General features: G+C 34.1%; 1 protein-coding gene across 5 annotated transcripts in view; it reads left to right on the top strand.

Annotated features, from left to right (window-relative positions):
- Positions 1-24,359, top strand: part of RBM41 (RNA binding motif protein 41) — a 64,507-nt gene extending 40,148 nt beyond the window's left edge. For 3 of the 5 annotated variants that reach the window (XM_047843815.1, XM_047843812.1, XM_047843810.1), the window contains exons 6-7: positions 17,061-17,208; positions 19,044-24,359. In XM_047843815.1, the coding sequence (XP_047699771.1) occupies positions 17,061-17,208; positions 19,044-19,210 (315 nt within the window). In that variant the 3' untranslated portion in view covers positions 19,211-24,359. Of the gene's footprint in view, positions 1-518; positions 2,033-17,060; positions 17,209-19,043 lie in introns of those variants that run through there. The other 2 variants (XM_047843811.1, XM_047843814.1) reach the window with 2 other exon arrangements.
- Positions 24,360-25,346: the final 987 nt, after the last annotated feature.

Genomic DNA, 25,346 nt, shown 5'->3' with positions numbered 1-25,346 from the left:
TTAGAATGCTCCATCTGGCTTTCATATGACATATGACTTGAAACAGCTAATAGCTAAGCAGCAAAGTGAAAGTGCAAGGCCTCTAAGGCTTGAGAAATTGACAAATATATAAGAATTGTAAACCTTGTTTTATTGATCACATCATTATTTCACATTATTGGTATATGTTAACATCCAGAATGGAAAACTTTGTTATGTCGCCCAAAGAGGCAACACAAGCCCCTGGAGCATATACTTGGCTGTGTTTAATTTAAAAAACAAAACCAAAAAAAATAATGTTAGCTTCTGGCTGTCCCTGAATTTTAAAAAAAGACATTGTAGATGAGGGATATTAAAGCAGTTTTTTCTGAATGACTGCATTTCTAATATATTCTTGCTGTTCAAGGACAGCTTGATTTGTGTTTTTTATTATAAAATATTACTAATATACAAAAATTTAAAGAATAATATAACAAAAACCCTCATACCTAGCCAGCCATCTTAACCAGTTCTTCATAGTTTCCCTATTTGCTTGTTAGAAAAATAGAGCCTTACAGACACACCTGAAGACTTCCAGGTATCCCTCACCAATCCCATTTCCCTGTCTCCACTCCAGAGGTAACTACTATCCTGAATTTGCTATTTATCATCCTGATGCATGTTTTTATATTTTTGCTACATATTTATATATTCATAAACAAAATATAACTTTACATATTTTAAAACTATATAGATGATGTCATACTCGACATATTCTTCTACAACTTGCTTTTTTGATTCAATATACATAATGTTTTTGAAACTTATTTTAATAATATAAGGAACTATGGAGTATTGCATTGTAGAAATACACTATAATTCATTTATCCATTCTCCTGAAGATATTTTCTTTTTCTTTTTGCTATTACAGACCATTCTGCAACAAACATTGTACGTATCTCGTGTTGCATATATACAAGAGTTTCTCTAGGACAGTTTTTCAAACTTGTGGTTACAATTGTAGGTCACAACAAGCAATTTTTCTAATGAAACAAAATAGAATAGAATAGAAAATATCAAAGTACATTCTGTAGAGTAAGGGTGTTGACTGTTTCTGGAAGCTTTTGGTTTGGGTGTGTGTGTGTGTGTGTGTGTGGTATATATGTGTGCCAGAATGTAAAATGCATTTCTTCTTATGGATCTAGTCAAAAAAGTTGGAAAAATATTGCTCTATTGCAGTGATTCTTAAATGTTAGTATGGACCAGAATCACCTGGAAGGGCCTGAGAGTTTGCATTTCCAACAAGCTCCCATGAGGTGCTGATGCTACTGGTCTGAGAGTGACATTTTAAGAATCACTGTTCTGTATTACATTCCTAGGAGTGGAATTACTGTGATATAGGGTATGTATATATTCAACTCCATGAGCAGGGTTTCAAAATCTCTTTCATATCCTTGCCAAGACTCTTTAGTGTTGGACTTTTCATTTTTGCCAGTCTAAAATGTTTGAAGGTATCTCATTGACTTCATTTGCAGGTTTCTGATTTCCGATGAAGTTATGCTTGTAATCATACATTTATTAGCCTTTCAGCAACCTTCTGTGCATTGCCTGTTCTATTTCTTTCCCCACTATTTGATTGCCTAGTTTTTCATATTATTTACAGAAATTATTTTTAAATTCTGGATATAAACACATGTTGCTTATTTAGCAAATATATTCTTCCAGTGGGGGGGCTTATCTTTTAAACGTTATTTCTGATATCTTTTGTTAACCAGAAATCTTTCATTTTAATGTAATCAGATCATCAGTATTTTATTTGATGGTTTGTACTTTTTGAGTCATTTCAAGGAAATCCTTCCCTACAAAACCAACAAAAAGTACACAAACAACCCAATGAAAATGGCCAAAAGATATGAACAAGAAACTCACAGAAGAGAAAACATGAATAACCAATTAATTACAAAATCTTATTAATAAGTAATCAAAGAGGGGCGCCTGGGTGGTGCAGTCGGTTAAGCGTCCGACTTCAGCCAGGTCACGATCTCGCGGTCCGTGAGTTCGAGCCCCGCGTCAGGCTCTGGGCTGATGGCTCAGAGCCTGGAGCCTGTTTCCGATTCTGTGTCTCCCTCTCTCTCTGCCCCTCCCCCGTTCATGCTCTGTCTCTCTCTGTCCCAAAAATAAATAAACGTTGAAAAAAAAATTTTTTTTAAATAAAAAAAAATAAGTAATCAAAGAAATGTAAAATAAAACTACAGTGAGAAACCATTTAACACCCAGGAAGTTGGTATACATTTAAAGGCCTGACAGTGCCAATGAATGAATATAAATGAGGTTAATGTAAATGAGGGCAATCGCTTTTATGAACTCTGTAGCAATATCTAGTAAAATAGAAGATGCTCATACACTATAAGTCAGCAATTCCACTCCTAGGTATCTATCTTAGAGGAACTCTTACATGTGAACATTAGATGTTATAAAGATATTCATCGTAGCACAGTTTATAAACAGCACACTTGTTCATCAGCAGGAGAATGGATAAAGCATGCTATATTCATAAAATAGAATATTGTACAGTATAGAAAATGAATAAAATAGAATTACAGGTATCAATATACATGAAACTCACAAACATAATGTTGAATGAGAAAAGCTACTTGCAGACTTCTGGTTTTAGCGCCAATGTGTAAAGTGCTTGGAAGTTATCATTCATGTCTTACAACAAGAAAAACAGCTGAACAAATAAAACAGCAATGACTTTTCTTGGACCCATCAGAGAATTGAAGTCACAGAGCAAATTGCAACCCCCAAGTCTGGAAAGACAGGCAATTACAGAGAATCACAGCCCAGATCTGCTTTTCAGGAGCAGAAAGCACTGTAGCCATAAACTGGTATGGACACTTACGCAGTAACTTTGACAAACTGCTGGAAGCAGGGTGTAGATTGTTTGAGTGACAAACTCTAGGGGCCTCAGTCTATGAAGGCCCTCATATTTTCATGATTTTTACCTCCAGGAACTCCATTAAGTTCTCAAGGGGAAGGGCCAAGAAACAATCTCCTGTTCCTGGCATGAGGAAGGGAAAAGTAATCATTTTGAAATCTACCCAGAGCTTCTACCTAACAAAGGGATACCCAGCAAGTGAAACATCTTTACCAAAGCCTTCTCCAGCCTGGGAGAAGGGAAATTATCCAACTCCTGAGGCCTCTAACCTTCCTGTCTCATCTAAGTGGGGGGGGGGGGGGGGGGGGACTAGAAGACACTTGTGAAGGTTACAGGCTGGGGACACAGACATGCTAAAAGACTTGAGACTTAATTATGTGATTACAGAATGTTTCTCCCTGCCCCACAGATCAATGGGGCTTCAATATAATAACTATGGACTACAGCTGAAAGACTTGCAAGATTCAGACTCCATTTAAGGAGGTATTAGGGAATCTGAAAGAAAATAGGGGAGAAAAAGCAAGAACATTAGGGGAAATTGAAACCTCTGACACCTACAGCTAGAGTAAACACTAAACACCATCAACTCCTTGCCAGATTAACATAAAACCTGTACTAATGGTCTGTTTACCTTAACTCCTCTGAACTTAGACATCATGTCCAGTTTTCAACAAAAAAAATGGCAAGGCATGCTAAAAGAAAAGCCAGTCTGAAGAGACCAAGCAAACATCAGAACCAAACTCAGATATGCAAGTTTTAGAATTATATGATAATATTTAAATTTAACTTAAATTTAAAATAACTATGATTAATATGCTAAAGAATCTATTAGAGAAAATAAACAATATGCAAGAACATATGGGTAGTGTAAGCAGATAGAAACTCAGAATCAGAAGGAGATGCAAGAAATCAGAAACACTAAAAAGAAATGCTTTTGATAGATTCATCAGTGGACTGGAAGTGGCCAAGGAAAGAATCCATATGCTTGAAGACATGTCAATAAAAACCTTCCAAACTGAAATGCAAAGAGAAAAAGAACTGTAAAAAAATTGAAAATAATATCCAAGAGCTATGGACAATTTCAAAAGGTATAACATACATGTGATTGGAATACCAGAAGGAGAATAAAGAAAAGGAGCAGAAGAGATAGCTGAAGTAGGAATGGCTGAGAAGTTTCCAAAATTAATGGTAGACACGGGACCACAGATTCAGGATCTGGGAAGACAATATCAATCAGGATAAATAACCCCAGACTAAGTGTATCATGTTCAAACACAGAATACTGATCCAAAGAGAAAATCTTGAAAACACCCAGAGGAAACACTTTACCTATAGAGGAACAATAAGAATTACATTGGATCTCTCATCAGAAATCAGACACGCAAGAAGAGAAAAGTGAAATATTTAAATTATTGAAGGAAAAAAACACCCATCTAGAAATCTGTATACAGCAAAACAATCCTTCTAAAGTTAACCAAAAAATACTTTCTCAGACAAACAAAAACTGAGGGAATTTGTCAGCAGTAAATCTGTCTTGTGAGAAAAAAAATTTTTTTTTAAGTTTTTCCAGAGAGAAGGAAAATGATATAGGCCAGAAAATCAGATCTCTATAAAGAAAAGAAGAGCATAGGAGAAGGAATACGTGAAGGTAAAATGAAATCTTTTATTTTCTTATTTTTAAGTGATCTAAAAGATAACTATTCAAAGTAATGTGTTAGGTAATTATAGCATATTGATAAATGAATGTTATAAGGCAGGAATGTTATAAGGAATAGGAGGGAAGAATTAGTATTTGGTGTATATAACTATTATAAGTTACCTGCACTACCTGTGAAGTGGTATGATGTTATTTGAGAGTGGGCTTAGATTAGTCATAAATGAGTATTGTAAACTCTTAGGCAACCACTAAAAAATTATAAAATGAAATATAATTGATATGCCAAAAGGGGTGAAAATGGAATCATATAAAATGATACCCATTCTCTATAATCTTTTCCACAAAATAGAAACTTTCTAACTCATTTTATGAAACCAGCCTTAGCTTAATACCCAAACCAGATAAAATCATTAAATAAAGCAAAACTACAGATCAGTATCTGTCAGAGAACAGAGAAAAATCTTAAATTTTAGGAAAATAAAAATAGTTTGATTGAAAAATTAAAATATTTGGAAATGAAATCCAACAGGTATAAAAATAATTATATTTCATGATCAAGCAAGATTTATTCGAGGTGTCTATGGCTGATTCAACATTTGAAAATCAATTAATATAATCTACCACATCAACAAACTAAAGAAAAATTATATAATTATTTCAATTGATGTAGAAAAGGCATTTGACAAAATGAAAACTCATTCATGACAAAAACTCTCAGCAAACTAGGAATAGAAAGAAACACCCTCAACCTCCTTAAGAATATCTACAAAACCCTACAGCTAACATACTTAATGGTGGGGAACTGGGTGCTTTCCCCTTTGATCAGGAATAAGACAAAGATGTACCCTCTCCCTGCTTCTTTTCAGTATTGTACTAGAAATGCTAACTAGTGCAATAAGAAAAGAAACAGCACACAGATTGAGAAGAAAAAAAAAATTGTCTTTTTTCACAGATGACATGTATGTCTATGTAGAAAATTCCGAAGAATCAATAACAACAATGTGAAAGAACTATGGGAACTAATAAATGCAATATAGCAAGGTTGGAGGATACAAGGTTTATATGCAAAAGCCAATTGCTTTTCTGTACACCGAGAAATGAACAATTGAAATTTAAATTTAAAACTCAATGCTATTTACAAAAGCACCACAAAAAGTAAAATACTTACGTATAAATCTAACAGAATATGTACAGGATCTATGTACAGAAAACTATAAAACTCTGATGAAAAATTAAAGAAGATGATAAATGCAGAGATATTTATGTTCATGGATTGCAAGACTTAACACTGTTAAGAAGTCAGTTGTACCCAAATTGATATGTAGATTCCACACAATCCCAACAAAATCCTGGCAAGCTATTTTGTAGATATAGACCAACTGATTATAAGTTTATGTGGAAAGACAAAAGACCCAGAATATCCAACATAATGCTGAAGAAGAGCAAAGTTGGAGGACTAATACTCCATGTTTGAGATTTACTATAATCAAAAAGGGTGGTGTTGGTGAAAAAAAGACATAGATCAATTGAGCAGAATAGAGACTCCAGAAATAGACTCACACAAATATAATGAACTAATCTTTGACAAGGGAGCAAAGGCAGTTCAATGAAGAAAGGGTAGTCTTTTCAACAAATTATGCTAAAACAACAAACTGGTTATCTACATGCAAAATAGGAATCTAAACACAGATCTCAAAATGAGATCTCAAAAATGAGGTCTCAAAAAATGACCTCAAAATAGGTCATAGACCTAATGTAAAGCACAGTACTATAACACTTATAGAAGAAAATAGAAAATCTAAATGACCTTGTGTTTGGTGATGCATCTATAGACACAACACCAAAAGCATAATTTGTGAAAGAAAAAAATTGATAAATCAGACTTTATTAAATTTATAAACTTCTGTTTTGTGAAAGACACTTTTAAGAAAATCAAAAGCCAAGCCACAGACTAGAAGAAAATATTTGTAAAACATTTCTAATAAAGGACTTTCATCCAAAATACAAAGACATGTCTTTGAGACACTTTGTCTTTTTCACAAAGACATGGAAGTCAACAGTAGTGAAACAAACAACCCAATTAAAACATGGGCAAAATGTAGGAACAGTCGCCTCACCAAAGAAGTTATATACATGTCAAATTAGCATATGAAAAGCAGCTCATCATCGCTGTCATCAGGGAATTGCAAAATAAAACAGTGAGATGCCATTACACACCTATTAGAATGGCTAAAATTCACAATACTAAATGCTATTGAGGATGATGAGCAACAGGAACTCCTACTCATTGCTGGTGAGAATAGAAAATGTTACGACTTCTTTGAAGTCAGTTCAGCAGTCTCACAAAGCTAAACATTGTTTTACCGTATAATCCAGTAATTACGCTGTTATTTACCCAATTGATTTGAAAACCTATATTTATACAAAAACCAGCATGTGAATGTTTATCAGTTTTACTCATAATTGCCAAAAACTGGAAGCAATTAGAATGTCCTTCAGTAGATGAATGGATACATTCACCTGTGCTGCATCTATACAGTGGGATATAATTCGTCAATAAAGAGAGCTGACAAGCCACAGAAAGGCACAGAGGAACTATAAATATATTAATAAGTGAAAGCCAGTATTAAAAGACTATATACTGTATGATTCCAATTATGTGACATTACAGAAAACACAAAAATGTAGAGATAGTAAATGACCAATGGTTGCCAGGAGTTCAGGGGGTTGGAGAAAAGAGAAATAGGGGAAGCACAGCATTTTTAAGGCAGTAAAGTTATTCTATAAGATAATGTAATGGTGGATGCAAGATATGCATTTGTCAAAGCCCATAAAACTGTACAGCATGAAGAGTGACCCTTAATGTATACAAATCTTAAAAAATCATTTGAGAGATTGGGGAACCCTGTGAAAGAATGAAGACTATGACAAGACAATCTTACAGATATATGAAGCAACCTCAATGAAGGTATGTGGGTGAAGGATGCTGACTTAAGTATCTTTGGAAATATGTGGAGTCTAGAAGACTAAAAACAGAAGTCACTGTACCCTAGTTAATAAGGTTGCACATAATCACTGTACCCTAGTTAATAAGGTTGTGTCTCATGAGGGTACTGGTTAACAATCCTGATACTGATACACATGTATAATGAAATGGAGCAATTAAGTAAATGGATGGCAGGTGGTGGGAGCCAGGTTTCTCACTGGTAGAATTCACAGACAAGCAAAGAAAAGAAGCTAGAATGATCCATATAATGGTTTAGAGTTGGAGACAGCAGCATGAAATCATGTTTAGCTTAGTATAGATATAGATGATTATATATAAAATATTTATAGATATGTATATATACACAGGTTAGTATAAGCATAATTTTTTCTCTGTCAGCTGAGAGGGTCTAAATGAAGTGATACTCCATTGGCAACAAGCATGTTCAGTGCCCAAATCTTAGTTTGTAATACCATTCTCTTGTAAAAGGAACCAGGACTCCTTACAGATATGACTGATTCTAGTAGTGGGGCAGGAAATGTACAAGATGAGCCTTGAACATTTTGTAGTGACAGAAAGTAAGAAAGTGCTGAAAACAACAACATAAAAACATTGTTGGGAATATGCCAAAGGAGCACAAGAGCCAACTGAAAGAGTTCCAGTGACCAAAGCTGGAACAACTTGTGCAACAAACTAGGTGAATTAATATTGGATTATAACCTGAAGTATAGGATAAATAGCTATGACTGCATACTGATAATAAAATGATTGAGTAAATCAAATAACTGGGGGAGATAAGAGAAATATCCCACACAGAAGAATTTTAAATAATTTACATAGATGCTCCATCTCAAACTGGGGGAGCATAACTTTCCACTTCTTAGTTTTGAGGTATTGAGTGACTTATTTCCAAAGAGTACAGTATGGAAAGGCAAGAAAAAAAGACTAATATTGCAGCGTAGAAACCTAACAAACACTGCCTCAGCCAGTTGTTCAAGGCCAACATCAACAGTCATTAATCACGATGATAGTATGCATACTTGATGTGATATGTTCAAAATTGAACTTTCCTCTCTGGTCTTCCTTCTCATAATCCATAACCCCAATCTAACATGAGAAAAACACCAAAAAAATATATATATAGTAGTGGGCCATCCTACAAAATACCTGACCAGGATTCCTCAAAACTGTCAAGATCATTAAAAACAAGAAGTCTGAGAAACTGCCACAACCAAGAGGAGCCTAAAGACACATGAAAACTAAATGTACTGTGGTAACCTGGATGGAATCCTGAAACAAGAAAAGGATATTAGGGAAAAACTAAGGAAATCTAAATAAACTATGGCCTTTGGTTAATAATAAGGTATCAATATTCATTCATTCATTTTAATAAATGCACCATAGCAATGTAAGATGTTAATTATAGGGGAGACTGGGTGTGGGGTATGTGGGAACTCTTTGTACTACCTTCTCAGTTTTTCTGTAAATCTAAAATTGTTCTAAAAAATAATCTACTTTTTAAAAATTTAAAACAGATACCTGCATAAAAATACATACAGTTTTATACTATTTATGTAAAGTTCAAAACATGCAAAACAGAACTGTATATTGCAGAGGGATGCCAGGAAGTTTCATCCTGTACTATCACTTGGAGTATCTGTTTTTCTGTTTCACAGAAATGGTAATCTTGTTTTTGAGCCTAGCTGTATCTTTCTTTGTGTGTGTGTGTGTGTGTGTGTGTGTGTGTGTGTGCGCGCGCGTTTGTGTGTGTGTGTGAATATATATGTATGTTGGTGATACGTACATACATACATACCTGTGTGTGTGAATATATATGTATGTTGGTGATATGTTCATACATATCTGTGTGTGTGTGTGTGTGTGTGTGTGTGTGTGTGTGTTTGGAGCAGAGAAGATGCATCCAAGCAAGAAGTGACCAAGCCACGTCTACCAGAAGTCATCTTGATTTTTAAAAAATGTTCATATCAAAGGGAGCCATCTTAGTATGGATCTTTCCTACTTGGTGAGAAACTTGCAGTATGTTTCACATACTCCTTTCTATGGTTATTTAATTTGATGATGCTTTTATGATAAGTATTTCAGAGCCAAAACTCTAGATCACCTGAAATTACTTAAGTGAATCACAAGTCAGTCAATCTGTGTCTTTGCCTTTATGATACAAGTGTAGTTAAATCTAAATATGCAATATCCAGCTTCTAAAGTCTTTGAGACACAAAGAGACTCTTATTATATAACGTTTAATATATTTATTTGTGTTTTAGTGGTTAACTCATTTAAGTGGGCTCTATTTTCTAGCTCTTTGCTTATGCCGCTTTTCTCTGAATTCTTCTCAAGTTCCATTAAACTGTAAAGGTTATAGTTTATCCTAGCTAACATATAGAGATTTTTTTCTTCCATCTTTTCTTATTGTAGTAAAACACATGTAACTTGAGATCTACCCTGTTAACAATAATGTAACTTGAGATCTACCCTCTTAACAATATTTTAAGTATACGTTACAGTGTTGTTAACTATAGGCACAATGTTGTCCAGCACATCTCTAGAACTTTTCATCCTGCATGACTGAACTTCATAAGTATTGAATAGCAACTCCCCATTTCCCTCTCCCTTCAGCCCCTGACAACCACCATTCTACTTTTGCTTCAATGAGTTTGACTACTATAGATAACCACATATAAGTGAAATCATGTAGTGTTTGTCCTTCTGTGACTGGCTTATTGCATTTAGCATAATGCACTCAAGATTCATCCATGTTGTAGCATATGACCAGATTTTCTTCCTTTTTCTGGATGAATGGTATTCCATTGTATGTGTATACCACATCTTCTTTATCCACTCATCCATGATGGATATTGCCACCTCTTGGCTATTGTGAACAGCGTTTTCATATGTGTTCAGATATCTCTTTGATATTCTGATTTTAATTCTTTTGGATAAGTATCTGGAAGTGGGATTGCTGGACCATATGGTAGTTCTATTTTTAATTTTTTGTAGCACCTCCATACTGTTCATAGTGGCTGCACCATTTTATATTCTGCCAATAGTGTACAGGAATTCCAATTTGTGTACATCCTTGCCAAATTATTTCCTGTATGTGTTCTTTGAAGAAATGTCTATTTAGGTCTTTTGCCCATTTTTAAAATTTTTTATTCTTTAATGTTTATTTATTTTTGAGAGCGATAGAGTGAGCAGCAGAGGGGCAGAGGGAGAGGGAGAAAGAGAATCCCAAGCAGGCTTCATGCTGTCAGCCCAGATTGCAATGTGGAGCTCAATCTCATGAACCCGTGAGATCATGACCTGACCTGAAAGCAGGAGGCGGTTGCTCAACTGACTGAGCCACCCAGGTGCCCCTTGTGTGTTTTTTTTTTTAATTGGGTTATCTGTCTTTTTGCTGTTGAGTTGTAAGAGTTCCTTATATATTTTAGATATTAACTTCTAATAAGATATTTGGTTTATAAATATATTCTTCCATTCTGTTGGTTGCCTTTTCACTTTGCTGATTGTTTCCTTTGCTGTACAGAAGTATTTCAGTCGATGTAGTCCCACTTTATTTTTGTTTTTGCTGCCTGTGTTTCTCATGTAATATTCAGTTGACTGGATTTTGACTGAATTCAGTTGAGTTGACTTTTGTGTGTGGTATAATATAAGAGTCCAGTTTTGTTATTTTGCATGTGGATACCAACTTTTCCCAGCACCATTTGTTGAAGGAACTATCTTTTCCAAATTATGTATTCTTGCCCCTCTGTTGATCAGTTGACTGTATATGTGTGAGTTTATTTCTGGGTTCTATTCTCTTCCATTGGTCTATATAACTGTCTTTATGCTAGTTTGCTCTTTTGATTACTGTAGATTTGTAATATGTTTCAAAATTAAGTGAGAAGCCTCCAGTTTGTTTCTTATTTTTCACGATTGCTTTGGCTATTTGGGGTCTCTTGTGGTTCCATATGAATTTTAGGATTGTTTTTTTCTATTCCTATAAAAACTATTGGGATTTTGATAGGAATTGCATTAAATCTGTAGATCACTTTAGGTAGTGTGTAAATTTTAACAATATTGTTTTCCAGTCCATGAACATGGGGCATTTTTGCATTTGTGTCTTCTTTAATTTTTTTTAGCAATGTTTTGTGGTCTTCAGCGTACTAGTCCTTCATTTCCTTGGCTGTCTTTTTTTAATTGAAGAATGATTGACATTTGAAAAAGCTGTACATATTTATTTTGCATTTTTTTGTCAATTTTTTATTTACTTTCTAGTTAAAATATAGTGTAATACTGTTTTCAGGAGTAAAATTTAGTGATTCATCACTTACAACATCCAGTAAAGCTGTACATATTTAATGTATGAATCTTGATGAGTTTGAAAATAAATGTACACCATGAAACTATCACCATATACAATGCCCTAAACTTAACCATCACCTCTAGAAATTTCCTTCCTCCTCCTTTGTTTTATCATAACATTTAACATAAGATCTACCCTCTTAATAAATTTTAAGTATCTGGGGCGCCTGGGTGGCGCAGTTGGTTAAGCGTCCAACTTCAGCCAGGTCACGATCTCGCGGTCCGTGAGTTCGAGCCCCGCGTCAGGCTCTGGGCTGATGGCTCAGAGCCTGGAGCCTGTTTCCGATTCTGTGTCTCCCTCTCTCTCTGCCCCTCCCGCGTTCATGCTCTGTCTCTCTCTGTCCCAAAAATAAATAAACGTTGAAAAAAGAAATTTAAATTTTAAGTATCTGATACAGTATTGATAACTATATGCACCATGCTGTACAGTAGATCTATAGGATTTATTCATCTTGCATGAACATCTTTGATGAACATCTCCCCAGTTAGCCCTCCTCCCAGCCTCACAGTAAACATGATTCTACTCTGCTTTTATGAGTTTGGCTGTGTTGGATGCCTGATATAAATGGGATCATGTAGTATTTCTTCTGTGTTTTGTTTATTTCCCTTGGAATAGTGTCTTCCAAGTTTATGTTGTAGCAAATGAAAAGATTTTCTTTTTTTAAAAGGCCAAATAATATTCCATTGTATTTATACACATTTTCTTTATCCATTCATCTGTCAGTGGACATTTAGGTTGTTTCCATGTCTTTGCTATTGTAAATAATGCTGCACTGCACAAGGGAATGCAGATAGGTCTTCCAGATCCCAATTCCAGTTCTTTTGGGTATATACCCAGGGGTGGGATTGCAGGATTGTATGTTAGTTCTACTTTTAATTTTTTGAGGAACCTCCATACTGTTTTCCATAGTGGTTATACTGATTTACATTCCCACCAATAGCATATAAGGCTTAGAATTTCTCCATATCCTCACCAACACTTACTTTTTGTTGTTGTTGTTATTAATAGCCATCCTAACAGATGTGAAGTGGTATTTCATTGAGGTTTTGATTTGCATTTTCCTGATAAGTTAGTAATATTGAGCATCTTTTTACATACCTGTTGGCCATTTGTATGTCATTTTTGAAGAAATTACTATTCAGGTCTTTTGCCTGTTTTTAAAATTGGGTTATTTGGGGTTTTTTGTTTTGTTTTGTTTTGTTTTGTTTTGTTTTGCTATTGCATTTCAGGAGTCCCTTATATGTTTTAGATATTAATCCTTTATCAGATATCAGATATATGATCTGCAAATATTTTCTCCTATTCTGTGCCTTGCTTTTTCATTTTGCTGATTTTTTTTGGCTGTACAGGTTTTTAGTTCTAATCATACTTGTTCATTTTTGCTTTTGTTGTTGCTTGTGCTTTGATGTCATATCCAGGAAGTCATTGCCAACATCATTGTCCAGAAGATTTTTTCTCTAATTTTTCTTCTAGGAGTTTTTGGAGTTTCAGGTCTTATTTTAAAATATTGAATCCATTTTGGGTTGATTTTTATGTGTGGTGTGAGTTAAGCATCTACTTTAATTCTTTTGCTGTGGGTATCCAGTTTTCTCAACACCATTTATTATGAGACTATCTTTTTACCATTGTGTATTCTTGGCCCCCTTGTCAAAGATCAGTGTACCATAAATATGTGGTTTATTTCTGGGCTCCCTATTCTGTTTTATTGGTCAATATGTTTGTTTCTTATGCCAGTACCATGCTGTTTTGATTACTGTAGCTTCAAATTAGGAAATATGATGCCTCCTGCTTTGTTCTTCTTCCTCAAGATTATTTTGTCTACTTGGGATCTCTTATGATTCCATATGCATTTGAGGATTTTTTTATTTCCATAAAAATTGACATTGGGATTTTGATAAGGATTATATTGAATCAGTAAATCACTTTGGGTAGTATGAACATTTTGATAGTACTTGCAGTCAATGAATATGGGATAGCTTTCCATTTATTTGTGTCTTTTTCAATTTCTTTCATCAATGTTATGTAGTTTTCTGTGTACAAGTCTTTAAGCTCCATGGTTAAGTTTATTTCTGAGCATTTTATTCTTTTTGATACTATTGTAAATGGGATTGGCTTTTTTCTTATTTCGTTTTCATGCAGTTCATTGTTAGGGTGTAAACATTTAGAAGGATTGATACTTTCATTGTTAGTGTAAACATTTAGAAGGATTGATATTAATTCTTCTTTAAGTGTTTGGTAGAATTCACCCATGAAGCCATCTGGTCCTGGGCTTTTCTGTGCTGTGAGGTTTTTGAAGACTGATTCAATCTTATTACTAGTTATAAATCTCATTAGATTTTCTATTTATTCATGATTTAGTCTTGGTAGGTTGTACATTTCTAAGAATTTATCCTTTTCTACGTTATCCAATTTGTTGTCATACAGTTGTTCATAGTAGTCTCTTGTAATCCTTTCTTTTTCTGTGGCATCAGTTGTAACATCTCTTTTTTTTTTCTGATTTTATTTGAGTCTTCCCTCCTTTTTCCTCTACCTAGCCAAAGGCAGTAAATTTTGTTGCTCTTTTTAAAAAGCCAGCTATTAGTTTAGTTGATTTTTTTCTAGTTTTTCTAATCTCCTTTGTTTATTTCTGCTTTAGTTTTTATTTCCTTCTACTAACTTTGGACTTAGTTTGCTTCTTTTCCTAGTTGCTTAATTGTAGAGTTAAGTTGTTTATTTGAAATCTTATTTTATTTTATTAATATATATATTTTAAAAGTTTATTTGTTTATTTTGAGAGAGAGCACACGAGCAAGGGGAGGGGCAGAAAGAGAGGGAGAAAGAGAATCCCCAAGCAGACTCCACACTGTCAGCACAGAGCATGATGTGGGGCTCAAACTCACCAACCGTGAGATCATGACCTGAGGTGAAATCAAGAGCCAGATACTTAACCGACTGAGCCACCCAGGTACCCCTTTATTTTATTTTTTAAGTGGGCTCAACTGCCCAAGGTGGGGCTTGAACTCAAGACCCTGAGATCAAGAGTCACACATTCCACCAACTAAGCCAGGCATCTCTAAGACTTTTTGTTTTTGTTTTTGAGAGAAAGAGAGAGAGAGAGAACACATGAGCATGAGCAAGGGAGGGACAGAGGGAGAAGGACCCGAGCTAGGGCTAGGACAGAACCCGAGCTAGGGCTAAATCTCACGACCATGAGATCATGACCTGAGCCAGAATCAAGAGTCTGACGCTTAACTGACTGAGTCACCCAGGTGCCCCATGAGATCTTCTTTTTTAATGTAGGCATTTATCACTATGAAATTCCCTCTTAGTTCTGCTCTTGCTGTATCCCATAAATATTGTTATCTTCTGATTTCATTTGTCTCAAGATATTTTATAATTTCCCTTCTGATTTCTTCCTTGACCCATTGGTTGCTTAAAAGTATGACATTTAGTTTCCTTCCACATATTTGTGAAATTTCTAGTTTTCCTTCTGCTTTTGGAAGTAAGGTATTGAAATCTCCTAGTATTGTATTGCTGTGTATTTCTCCTTTCACTTCTCACTGTTTGCTTCATATATTTAGGTGCTCTGATGTTGGGTGCATATTTATTTATAGTTATATCTTCTAGGTAAATTAACCCTTTTGTCATTATATAATGCCCATTTTTGTCTCTTGTGACAATTTTGACTTAAAGTCTATTTCATCTGATATACACATGGCCAACCCTGCTTTCTTTGGTTATCATTTTTATAGAATATCTTTCTCTATCCTTTCATTTTTAGTCTATATGTGCCCTTAAGTATAAAGTGAGTTTCTTGTAGACAGATTATACTTGGATCTTGTTTTTTTAATCATTCAACCACTCTTGTGTCTTTGGTTAGGGAGTTTAAAATACTTACATGTAAAGTAATTATTGGTAAGGACTTACTATCATCATTGGTAAGGACTTACTATCATCATTTATTATTTGTTTTCTGTCTTGTAGCTCTTTTGTCCCTCTTTTCCTCTCTTGATGTCTTCCTTTTTGTTTCATTGATTTTTTGTACTAATGTATTTTTCCTTTTTTTCCTTTTGTTTATCTTTTATAGGTCTTTTCTTTAGGGTTACAATGGGGTTTCCTTAAAACATAACAATCTATTTTAAGCCGATAAGAACTTAAATTTATTTGCTTTCGAGGGCTCTTTTTTGTTTTCTTGAATGTGTGTGTGTGTGTGTGTGTGTGTGTGTTTTTATAGCATCCCATTCCTAATAGACTATTGTCTCCTTTCTCTGAAGGTACTAGTGATGTTTTTTTGAAGTTTTCTTCCTTGCATGGTCTGTTTTCTTTTTCATTTGCTTTCATTTCTGTTTGTTTGTTCTGTTCTCTCTTTCACATTAGAGGCTTCCCACAGATACAGTAGATACCAGATCCGGGTAATCTGTGCCTATATATATGAGTAGGTGCCAAAAAGCAGATTGGAAGCTCTAAGCACCTGAGTGGCCCTTGCTGACTTTTAGCTTCACTTTAAAGTCATCTGGCTGGTCCATTTGTTGGAGAAATTCCCCATCCCAAATCAGTATTTTTTTAAATCTTTTCTCTTGGGGCTAATCATATTTAGTGTGCATTATTTCTCTTAATCTTCTTGTGTTCAGATATAGTATTTACACCCTCATCTGTGCCTGACATTCCCCATAGTTAGAAAATGAGCTACCAGTATTCACCATGATTGGGGTTGGCCTTTCTCCAGTAGCTAGGGGAGGATCTTTCAAGATCTAGTTGTTTTTTAAGCAACTTTCAACCTTCCCACCTTATCTTAATCTCATCCCTTTACCTTCATTTTCAGAGGTACCTGAAGCTTTCAGTTCCTAAACTGTTTGTGGATTCTTAGGTGTAGTTTGGGTTAGTTCCTGGATTTCCCCACTTCTGGTTTAAGATTCAGCTTTCTTGAGTACACTTATCTAATTATTTTCCAGCTTCCAGAGTACTGCTGCTATTGCCTCCTTTCCTCGTTCTTTCTGACCTCGTGGGTTTGTGTTTAAAAAAAAAAAAAAGGCCCTATAGTTTTAGAGAGTTTTCTGGAGGGAGTAAAATTAGATGCATGTATTCAATCTGCCATCTTTATCTGAAACTAATTCTTACTACAGTGAAATAGTTGCCTTACCTCCCTCATGTGCTATTTCTGTTGATCCTCGGTTTACATTAGGTGTTATACCTGAAGAACCTTAGCCCTCGGGTGACCGAAAGAGACCTTGTCTCATTGTTCGCTCGGTTCCAGGAGAAAAAAGGACCACCAATTCAATTCAGAATGATGACTGGACGAATGAGAGGGCAAGCTTTTATCACCTTTCCCAGTAAGTAGCTTTATCTGGATAATTAATTGTAGCATCAGTTCATTAGAGACTATTTATACCCTCTCTAATTTAGATATAGCCCTTTGATTTCTTCATATCACATGAGAAGCATATGCTTGAACAAGCACATGGGAAGAAGGAAAGAGAAGTAAGGAAAATATGTTTTCAGTGTTCTTCCACCCTCCCTCCTATGCTTCCTCTCCTCCACTGACAGTGCATGACCACCTTATCCCATTGTCCTCAGGTTTCTCCAGTCATAGCACTTCCCTTCTCACTCTATCAAAATGGACCTTGCCTTTGCTGATGATGGTATTTCTAGTTCAGATTATATTACTTATTAATATATTGGTATTCTGGTAGAATACCCTAGTATGCCCTATTCCTTTAGGACTAAGAGATTATATGTTAACATGCTAATTCACTAGTAATTCATAATTTACTAGGGGGTGATGATAAATTCCTTTAACTATTGTTTCCATCTTACTACTTGATCTCAGTATCATAATTAAAAGAGAACAATAATACAGGAATTTCATTTTCTTTTTTTAAATTTTTTTTTCAACGTTTTTTATTTTTTATTTTTGGGACAGAGAGAGACAGAGCATGAACGGGGGAGGGGCAGAGAGAGAGGGAGACACAGAATCGGAAACAGGCTCCAAGCTCTGAGCCATCAGCCCAGAGCCCGACGCGGGGCTCGAACTCCCGGACCGCGAGATCGTGACCTGGCTGAAGTCGGACGTTTAACCGACTGCGCCACCCAGGCGCCCCAGGAATTTCATTTTCTATAGCAGACCAGACTGTCTTTTCTGGTGGGAGCTGGGTAGGAGCTCTACCTTTCATTATCCCTAACTACCATTACTTATAAACAGCCTAGTAATCTATGTATAGGCAAGTGCTTTTACACATAAGCCATACCAAACTCCCCTATGCTTCTTTAGAATTAACTTCTTTAGATTAAACTATTTTTCCTATCTTGTTAAGGTTTGTGGATCCTCTACACTAGCGGTTTTCAGTCCTTTTGTGGGAGGACCCCTTTTAAACTTAAAATATTTTTCATTGACCCCAAGCTAATATGATCCATTAATTGAAAAATATATAATAAAAATATTTTATAAAGTCAGTACTTTAAGGTGTATAGCTGTTTTATAACAGCAGTATAACATATGAAAATTTGTAGTATATACATATGTGAGACATAAATTGGTTTAGTCTAAAGACATTGCTTGTCTACTTATGATTTCACAGACTCTGGGCAATAATTCCACTTCTAAATTTTCTACATACAGGCTCTGAGACTGTTAAAAACAGTTGAAAGTTGAAAACTCCTGCTATCCTTGCTATACACTGTATACTCACACCTCAAGTATCCATATGCCTATAAGATTTCTTAAACTTATTTATTCATTCCAATGAGGGCTCCCACTCTCCCATCAAAAGAAAAAAGCAAAATGTCCTCAGTACCGTGATAACATCTTTTATTTGTGTCGTCCATTTTGAAAATGGTTTCATTATCATAATACCTATAATCTGTTATCTAAGAGGTTTATAGATTATTGGTTATAGCTTTGTCACACTGTCTATATTCTTGTTTCTTTACCTTTATCTTTGTGTTAGGAGACATTCAAACATTTTAAGTTTTTAGTGTCATTCTTAGCCATTAGTTTAATCTTGGTGAGTTATACAAATTTGAGATTATGGAAAAGATAATAAAATTAAGAACTATATAGGCTTGTAGCCTATATTTAACTCCAAGGCAAAACAACATAAACTAGACTTGGAATAGAATTGAATTACTAAGCCCTATGTAAATTGATGCTTTTTTCTTTCTCTTTTAGATAAGGAGCTAGCACAGCAAGCATTGCATCTAGTAAATGGATATAAACTACGTGGGAAAATATTGGTGATAGAATTTGGAAAGAACAAAAAACAACGGTCAGATCTCCAGGCTGCTTCTCTCATATCATCTGCTACAGATAACACTACAGAAATCAGTGGTAGCTAAAAGATATATAGATGGTGAGTCCCAGGAGGTCTTTCTTGCATCAGAATCTTGGATCTGGGATTTGTGTATAGATAGCAATTTGCTTGGATTTGAAGAAGAGAAACTAACTGAGGGAGAGAAAAATCTAAGATAATCCCCCTCTGTTTCAGAACAAATTGGTAGGAAACATTTTTTATAATCAAAGACTATATAGGACAGACATATGGCAAGTATGAAGTGTAGGGTACAAAGAGTATCATTTTCTCAGGATAAATTACAAAAGATTATTTCCAAGGATTTAAAAAATCTTTATAATTCATCTGGGGTCTTAAATATTTGTCCCTAAATATAACATTCTTTCCAAGGTTGCCTCCTATATGCAGAACTAAAAAACTAATTACATGTTGAAATATTTATTTACTAGAGCTCATTTATCCTTCTTTATATCCACCAGTAAATAAATGACCAAGACCCCAGGCATAAACATCAACAAATGCTGTTGAGTTAGAACTGTCAGCAGTGACAATAGGTTGTTTCATAAGTTAGTCCATACATTTAACGAATGCTTCCCCATGAAGTTATCAGTGTCTTCAAAAAGCTATATATTTTTCTAATGAAAGCATTTAGATCAAAATATTAATGTTCTCATAGTCATTAAGCTAGCTACCATTGAGCAATCATTGAATTCAAAGCAATAAACATTGAATCAATATCTAATGTATGTTATGTATTAGGTGTATGAATTTTAGAAGAGGAACATACTAGCAAACAGTACTAAAGGAGGGTGGGAAGAAAGTGTTCTCCAGAAGAGAGTCAGTCATTCCTAAATCCCTCAGTTATTTGTAGTTGCTGGAGAATAGAAAGAATATATGATATAGAGGAAGTAGTACAAACTTTGGAATTGGACTTGTGTTTGAACTTCACAGCCACACTTACCATTTCGTGACCTTGGCAAGTCACTTAATCTGAGCCTCAGTTTTCTCATCTATAAAATGAGGATAATAATACTACTTACCTCACTGGGTTGTAAGGATTAAATGAGATGATATTATTTTAGCTGAAGAACAGGAAGAAAAAAACTGAAGAAAATTTAACAGAGAGTAAGACCATTAAGCACCCCAACATACTTTTAATGAGACGACAAGAAAAAGAGAAGAGGAAGAAACAAGCAGAAAACATATTCCAATAAATAATGGCTGTAAATGTCTCAAATTTGATGAAGCATCACCTATACATCCAAGAATTTCAACAAACCCCAAGTAGGATAAAGAAGAAATCCACAGACCCATCATAACAAAAGTGCTAAAACTCAAAGACAAAGAGAAACTCTTGAAAGTAACATGAGAAAAATGAAGCATCACTTACAAGAGAACCCCAGTCAGATTAACTGCTAACTTCTCATCAAAAACAATGGAGATGGCAATGGGATAACATATTCAAAGTGCTCAAAGAAAACACCTGCCAATATAGAATCCTATATCCAATAAAGCTGTTTTTGAAAATGAAGATAAAATATAAGCCTTCCCACATCATCAAAAACTGTTGTTGCTGGCAGACCTGACTTATAGGAAATAGTAAAGGAAGTTCTTCAGGCAGAAAGCAGTGACTTTGGATAATAATTTAAATCTGTACATATAGAAAAATAGCATGGGTAAAGGTAATTACATAATTAGGAAGGACAGTCTAAATGCATTTTTCCTTCTCTTAATTGATTTTTAAAACAGTTGTATAAAGCAATATGTATATAGTTGCATTATTGGGTTTATAACATATAAAAATGCAATATATTTGCCAATAACAACATAGGGTGGAAGCAAAGCTGTATTGGACTATAGAAATGACTCCAGATGGTAACGCCAATCTACAGGAACAAGTGAAGAAAAGAAATAGGAAATAAGAAAGTTAATATAAAAAAATGACAAATATATATTTTCTCTTCTTCCTTCTCTGAGCTTCTTTAAAAGACATAAAATTTCATCAAATAATAATTATAACAGTGTATTGTTGGATTTATAACATATAGAAATAATATGTATAACAATAACACCATAAAAAAGTGGGGAAAGGAATAGATTCATGTAGGAATAAGGTGTTTATATCTCATTGGAATTTAGTTTGTATATATCTGAAGCCAACTGAGTTAAGATGTGTATGGTAAGCCCTAGAGCAACCACTATGTAAATAACTGAAAATACTATTAAAGAAACTTAAATTAGAAAATATTCAATGCCAAAGGATGAATAGAGAAACAAAGACAAACCTCAGAGACGTATAAAAAGCAAACAGTAAAATGGCAATCTTAAGTCCACCTATATTAATAATAGCAATAAATATGAATGGATTAAACAATCCAATTAAAGGCAGAGATTGTCAGACTGGGAAAAACACACAAGATTCACCTCTATGCTATTTGTTGGGGTTACACTTTGGAGATACAAATAGATTGAAGGTTAAACAGAATTATCAGGCAAATGCAGCTATAAGAAAGCTGGAGTGGCTATACTAATACCAGATAAAATAGACTTTAAAACAAAAAATGTCATTAGACACAAAGAGTGACATCTTGTAGTGATAAAAGAGTAGACCCATCAGGAAGAGCAAAATTATATATGCACCTAAAAATGGAGCACCAAAATACATGAATCAAAAACTGAACTAAATGAAGGGAGAAATACACAAGTGTACAGTAAGAATTGGGGTATTTAGTACCCCATTTTGAAAAATAGAACAATTAGATAATAAGCAAGGAAATAGAAGACTCGAACAATGCCATAATGAACTAGACCTTAAAGTGATCTATAAAACACTACCCAGCAAGAACAGAATGCACATTCTTCTCAAGGGCATATGAAATATCTTCAGGATAGATCATATCGTAGACCATAAAACAAACCTCAGTAAATTTAAGCAGACTGAAATCATGCAAAGTATGTCTTCTGACTACATGGAATTGAGTTAGAAACCAATAACAGAAAGTTGGGGAACTTGGAAATATGAAGTAGACACACTTTTAAATGACCAATGGGTCAAGTAAAAAAATCACAAGAGAAATTAAGAAATCTTTGAGATGAATGAAAATGAAGACACAACATACCAAAATGTGGGATGCACCAAAAGCAATGCTTGGAGAGAAATTTATAAACACAAATGCCTATATTTAACAAGAAAAAATATCACATATCAATAACATATCATTTTATACCTTGAGACACTGCGAAAAGAGGAGCAAACTAAGAGCAAGCAAAAGGAACGAATAAAAAAGATTAGATAAATAAGTGACAGAGAATAGAAAAACATTAGAGAAAGTCAATGAAACTAATGGTTAGTTCCAGAAAAAGATCAGCAAAAGTGACAAAATTTTTGCTAGATTGACCAGGGAAAAAAGAAGACTCAAATTACTAGAATCAGAAGTGAAGGAGAGAACATTACTATCAATCTTCTAGAAATAAAAAGTATTATGAAGGAACACTATGAACAATCATATACCAATAAATTAGATAACTTAGATAGAATGGAAAAATTCCTAGAAACACAAACTACTGAAACCAATCAGAAACAAAATCTGAAAATGTCTGTAACAAGTAAAGAGGTTAATTAATAACTTAAAAAAATACAAGGAAAACCCCAGGCTCAAATGGCTTCTCAGATAAATTCTAGCAAACACTGAAGAATTAATACAAATTCCTACATACTCTTTCAAAAGGTATAAGAGGAACATTTCTAATATATGCTATAAACATGGAATAGCCCTGAAAACATGCTAAATGAAAGAAGCCAGTCACAAAAGACTGTATAATTATATGATTCCATTTATATGAAGTGTCCGGAATTTGTAAATATATAGAGACAGAAAGTGTATTAATGGTTGCTCAGGGCTAAGGGTGATAGCTGAATTGTATGAGGTTTCTTTAGAAGTTGGTTAAATGTCCTAAAATTGATTGTCATAATAATTGTACAACTCTATGAATATACTATAAGTAATGAATTGTATGTATGTGAATTATATCTCAAAGTCACCAAAAAAAAGAAATTGGATAAAACCCAACAGTCCATCAATAGGAAAATGAATAAATAAATAATGATACATTCATTTAGTGGAATACTGTACATCCATTAAAGTAATGGGGTATATGTATGAATACATTCAGATCTGTTTGGTGTCCAGAATTTTGTACTCATTTAAAAAGCAAGAAATGGTATAATGTGAATGCATTTTTATAAACAAAAGCATTTGTATATGATATATGTATATACAGGTATTTCTGAATAAATTTAGGAAAAAGCTGGGAAATATACATACCAAACTGTAAACCTTTTGGAAGTGGGATTAGATAGGCTGAAAGGGGACTTTTGCTTTACAAAATTTTTAAAGTGGTGTGATTTGGGGTGATTTTTACTTTTTTTCAGTTATTTTTTTTAATTAAAAAAGTTTTTAGTACTCTACAAATGTCTTGGCTTCCAGAATATTTGTCAGGCCTGCTCTGAGAATATCATCTAACTGTACTCAGGACAAACTCCTATTCCTTTTATATACTGCTCACTTAGGATTAACTCTTCAATTTTAAATATAGTTTAAGGGGAAGAAGTAAGTTATCCTGGTATAACCTCTTGCACATATTACCCAGGGACATAATTCTAAGCTGGACTTTTCAGAAGAAACTTATTCCTGTTGAGTGGAAAATCCCACCTCTGCCCTTTACTAGACCTACAGATCATTAACAATAGAGGAAAATAAAAATAGAGGATGTCCCTCAACTGGTGCATATACAAACTGTGGTATATCCATACAATGGAACCCTACTCAGCAATAAAAACTATGATGAACTGTCATACATGCAACAACTTGGATGAATCTCAAATGCATTTTGCTAAGTAAAAGAAGCCAAACTCAAAAGGCTACTTACTGTTTGATTCCATTTATATAATATTCTGGAAAAGGCAAAACTATAAGGAAAGAAAACAAATCAGTGGATGTCAGGGGTTAAAACTGGCAGACTGATTACAAAATGGTAACACAAAGAATTTGCTTTAGTAATGGAAGGTTTCTGTATCTTGATTATAAGTTACTTAAGTGTATGCATTTGTCAAAACTCGAATTATATACCGGAAAGGATAAATTTTACCATATGTAAATTTTTAAATAAATGTAATTTTTAATGGAGAGAAGAAACAGTTTCTTAAAGTCATTTTTATAAAGTATTGTTCCTATTCTGTGGTCTTTTGATTACATAGAAGACTTAAAGCCACTTAGCTGCTATTTATTTTCTGCACACAGGTCAGCATAAATCACCAATTAAAAACATCTATACATACACACACAAGCCTACCATAAAAAAAAATCAAAAGACAAACTAGAAAATAATTTGTCATGCACAAAGAGCTAATTTCCTTAATATATATAATTTTCTTAATGTACAAAAGTCAATAATTCAATAAAAATGTGAGTGAACCAGAAAATTTATAGAAACTGAAATATAAATGAGTAATAAACTAAGAAAAGTGTTCAGAGTAGTAATAAAAATTTGGACAATGAGCTTTTTTTTTAAATAAAACATTTTAGATTTACAGAAAAGTCACAAAAATAGCATGAGTTACCATTTATCCTTCACCCAGCCTCCCCTAGTGTTAACACTTTATTATAATCATAGTACAATTCTCAAAAACCAAGAAAATAATATTGACACAGTACTATTGACTAATTTCAGACCTTATTTGATTTTTTCCACTTGTCCCACTAATGTGTTTTTATGATCCAGGTTCAAATCCAGTATCCTACATTGCATTTATTATTAATATTGCAGTTATTTTGTAAAATGTCCCTAATTAGGGTTTGTCAGATAATTTCCTGTGATTAGACTCAGGTTATGTGTTTTTGGTAAGAATACGACAGAAGTGATGTACCCTTTTTAGTGCATGATATCAGAAGATAGCTAATGCTGTTATGTCTTAATACTGGTGTTATTAGCCTCAATCACTTGGTTTAAGGTGTTTGCTATGCTTCACTGTACAGTTACTATTTTCTTCTTTATAATTAATAAATATCTTGTAGGAAGATACATTGAGACCATTCAAATATCCTGTTTCTCATCATACTTGTGTCCACTAATTTTAGTATTTATCAGTTGTTCTTGATGGTGACAGTAACTACTATGGGGTT

The sequence above is a fragment of the Prionailurus viverrinus genome, chromosome X, assembly GCF_022837055.1.
Source record: "Prionailurus viverrinus isolate Anna chromosome X, UM_Priviv_1.0, whole genome shotgun sequence".
Taxonomy (NCBI): domain Eukaryota; kingdom Metazoa; phylum Chordata; class Mammalia; order Carnivora; family Felidae; genus Prionailurus; species Prionailurus viverrinus.
Note: the sequence above shows the minus strand (reverse complement) of the source record. Positions and strands in the feature narration are given on the sequence as shown.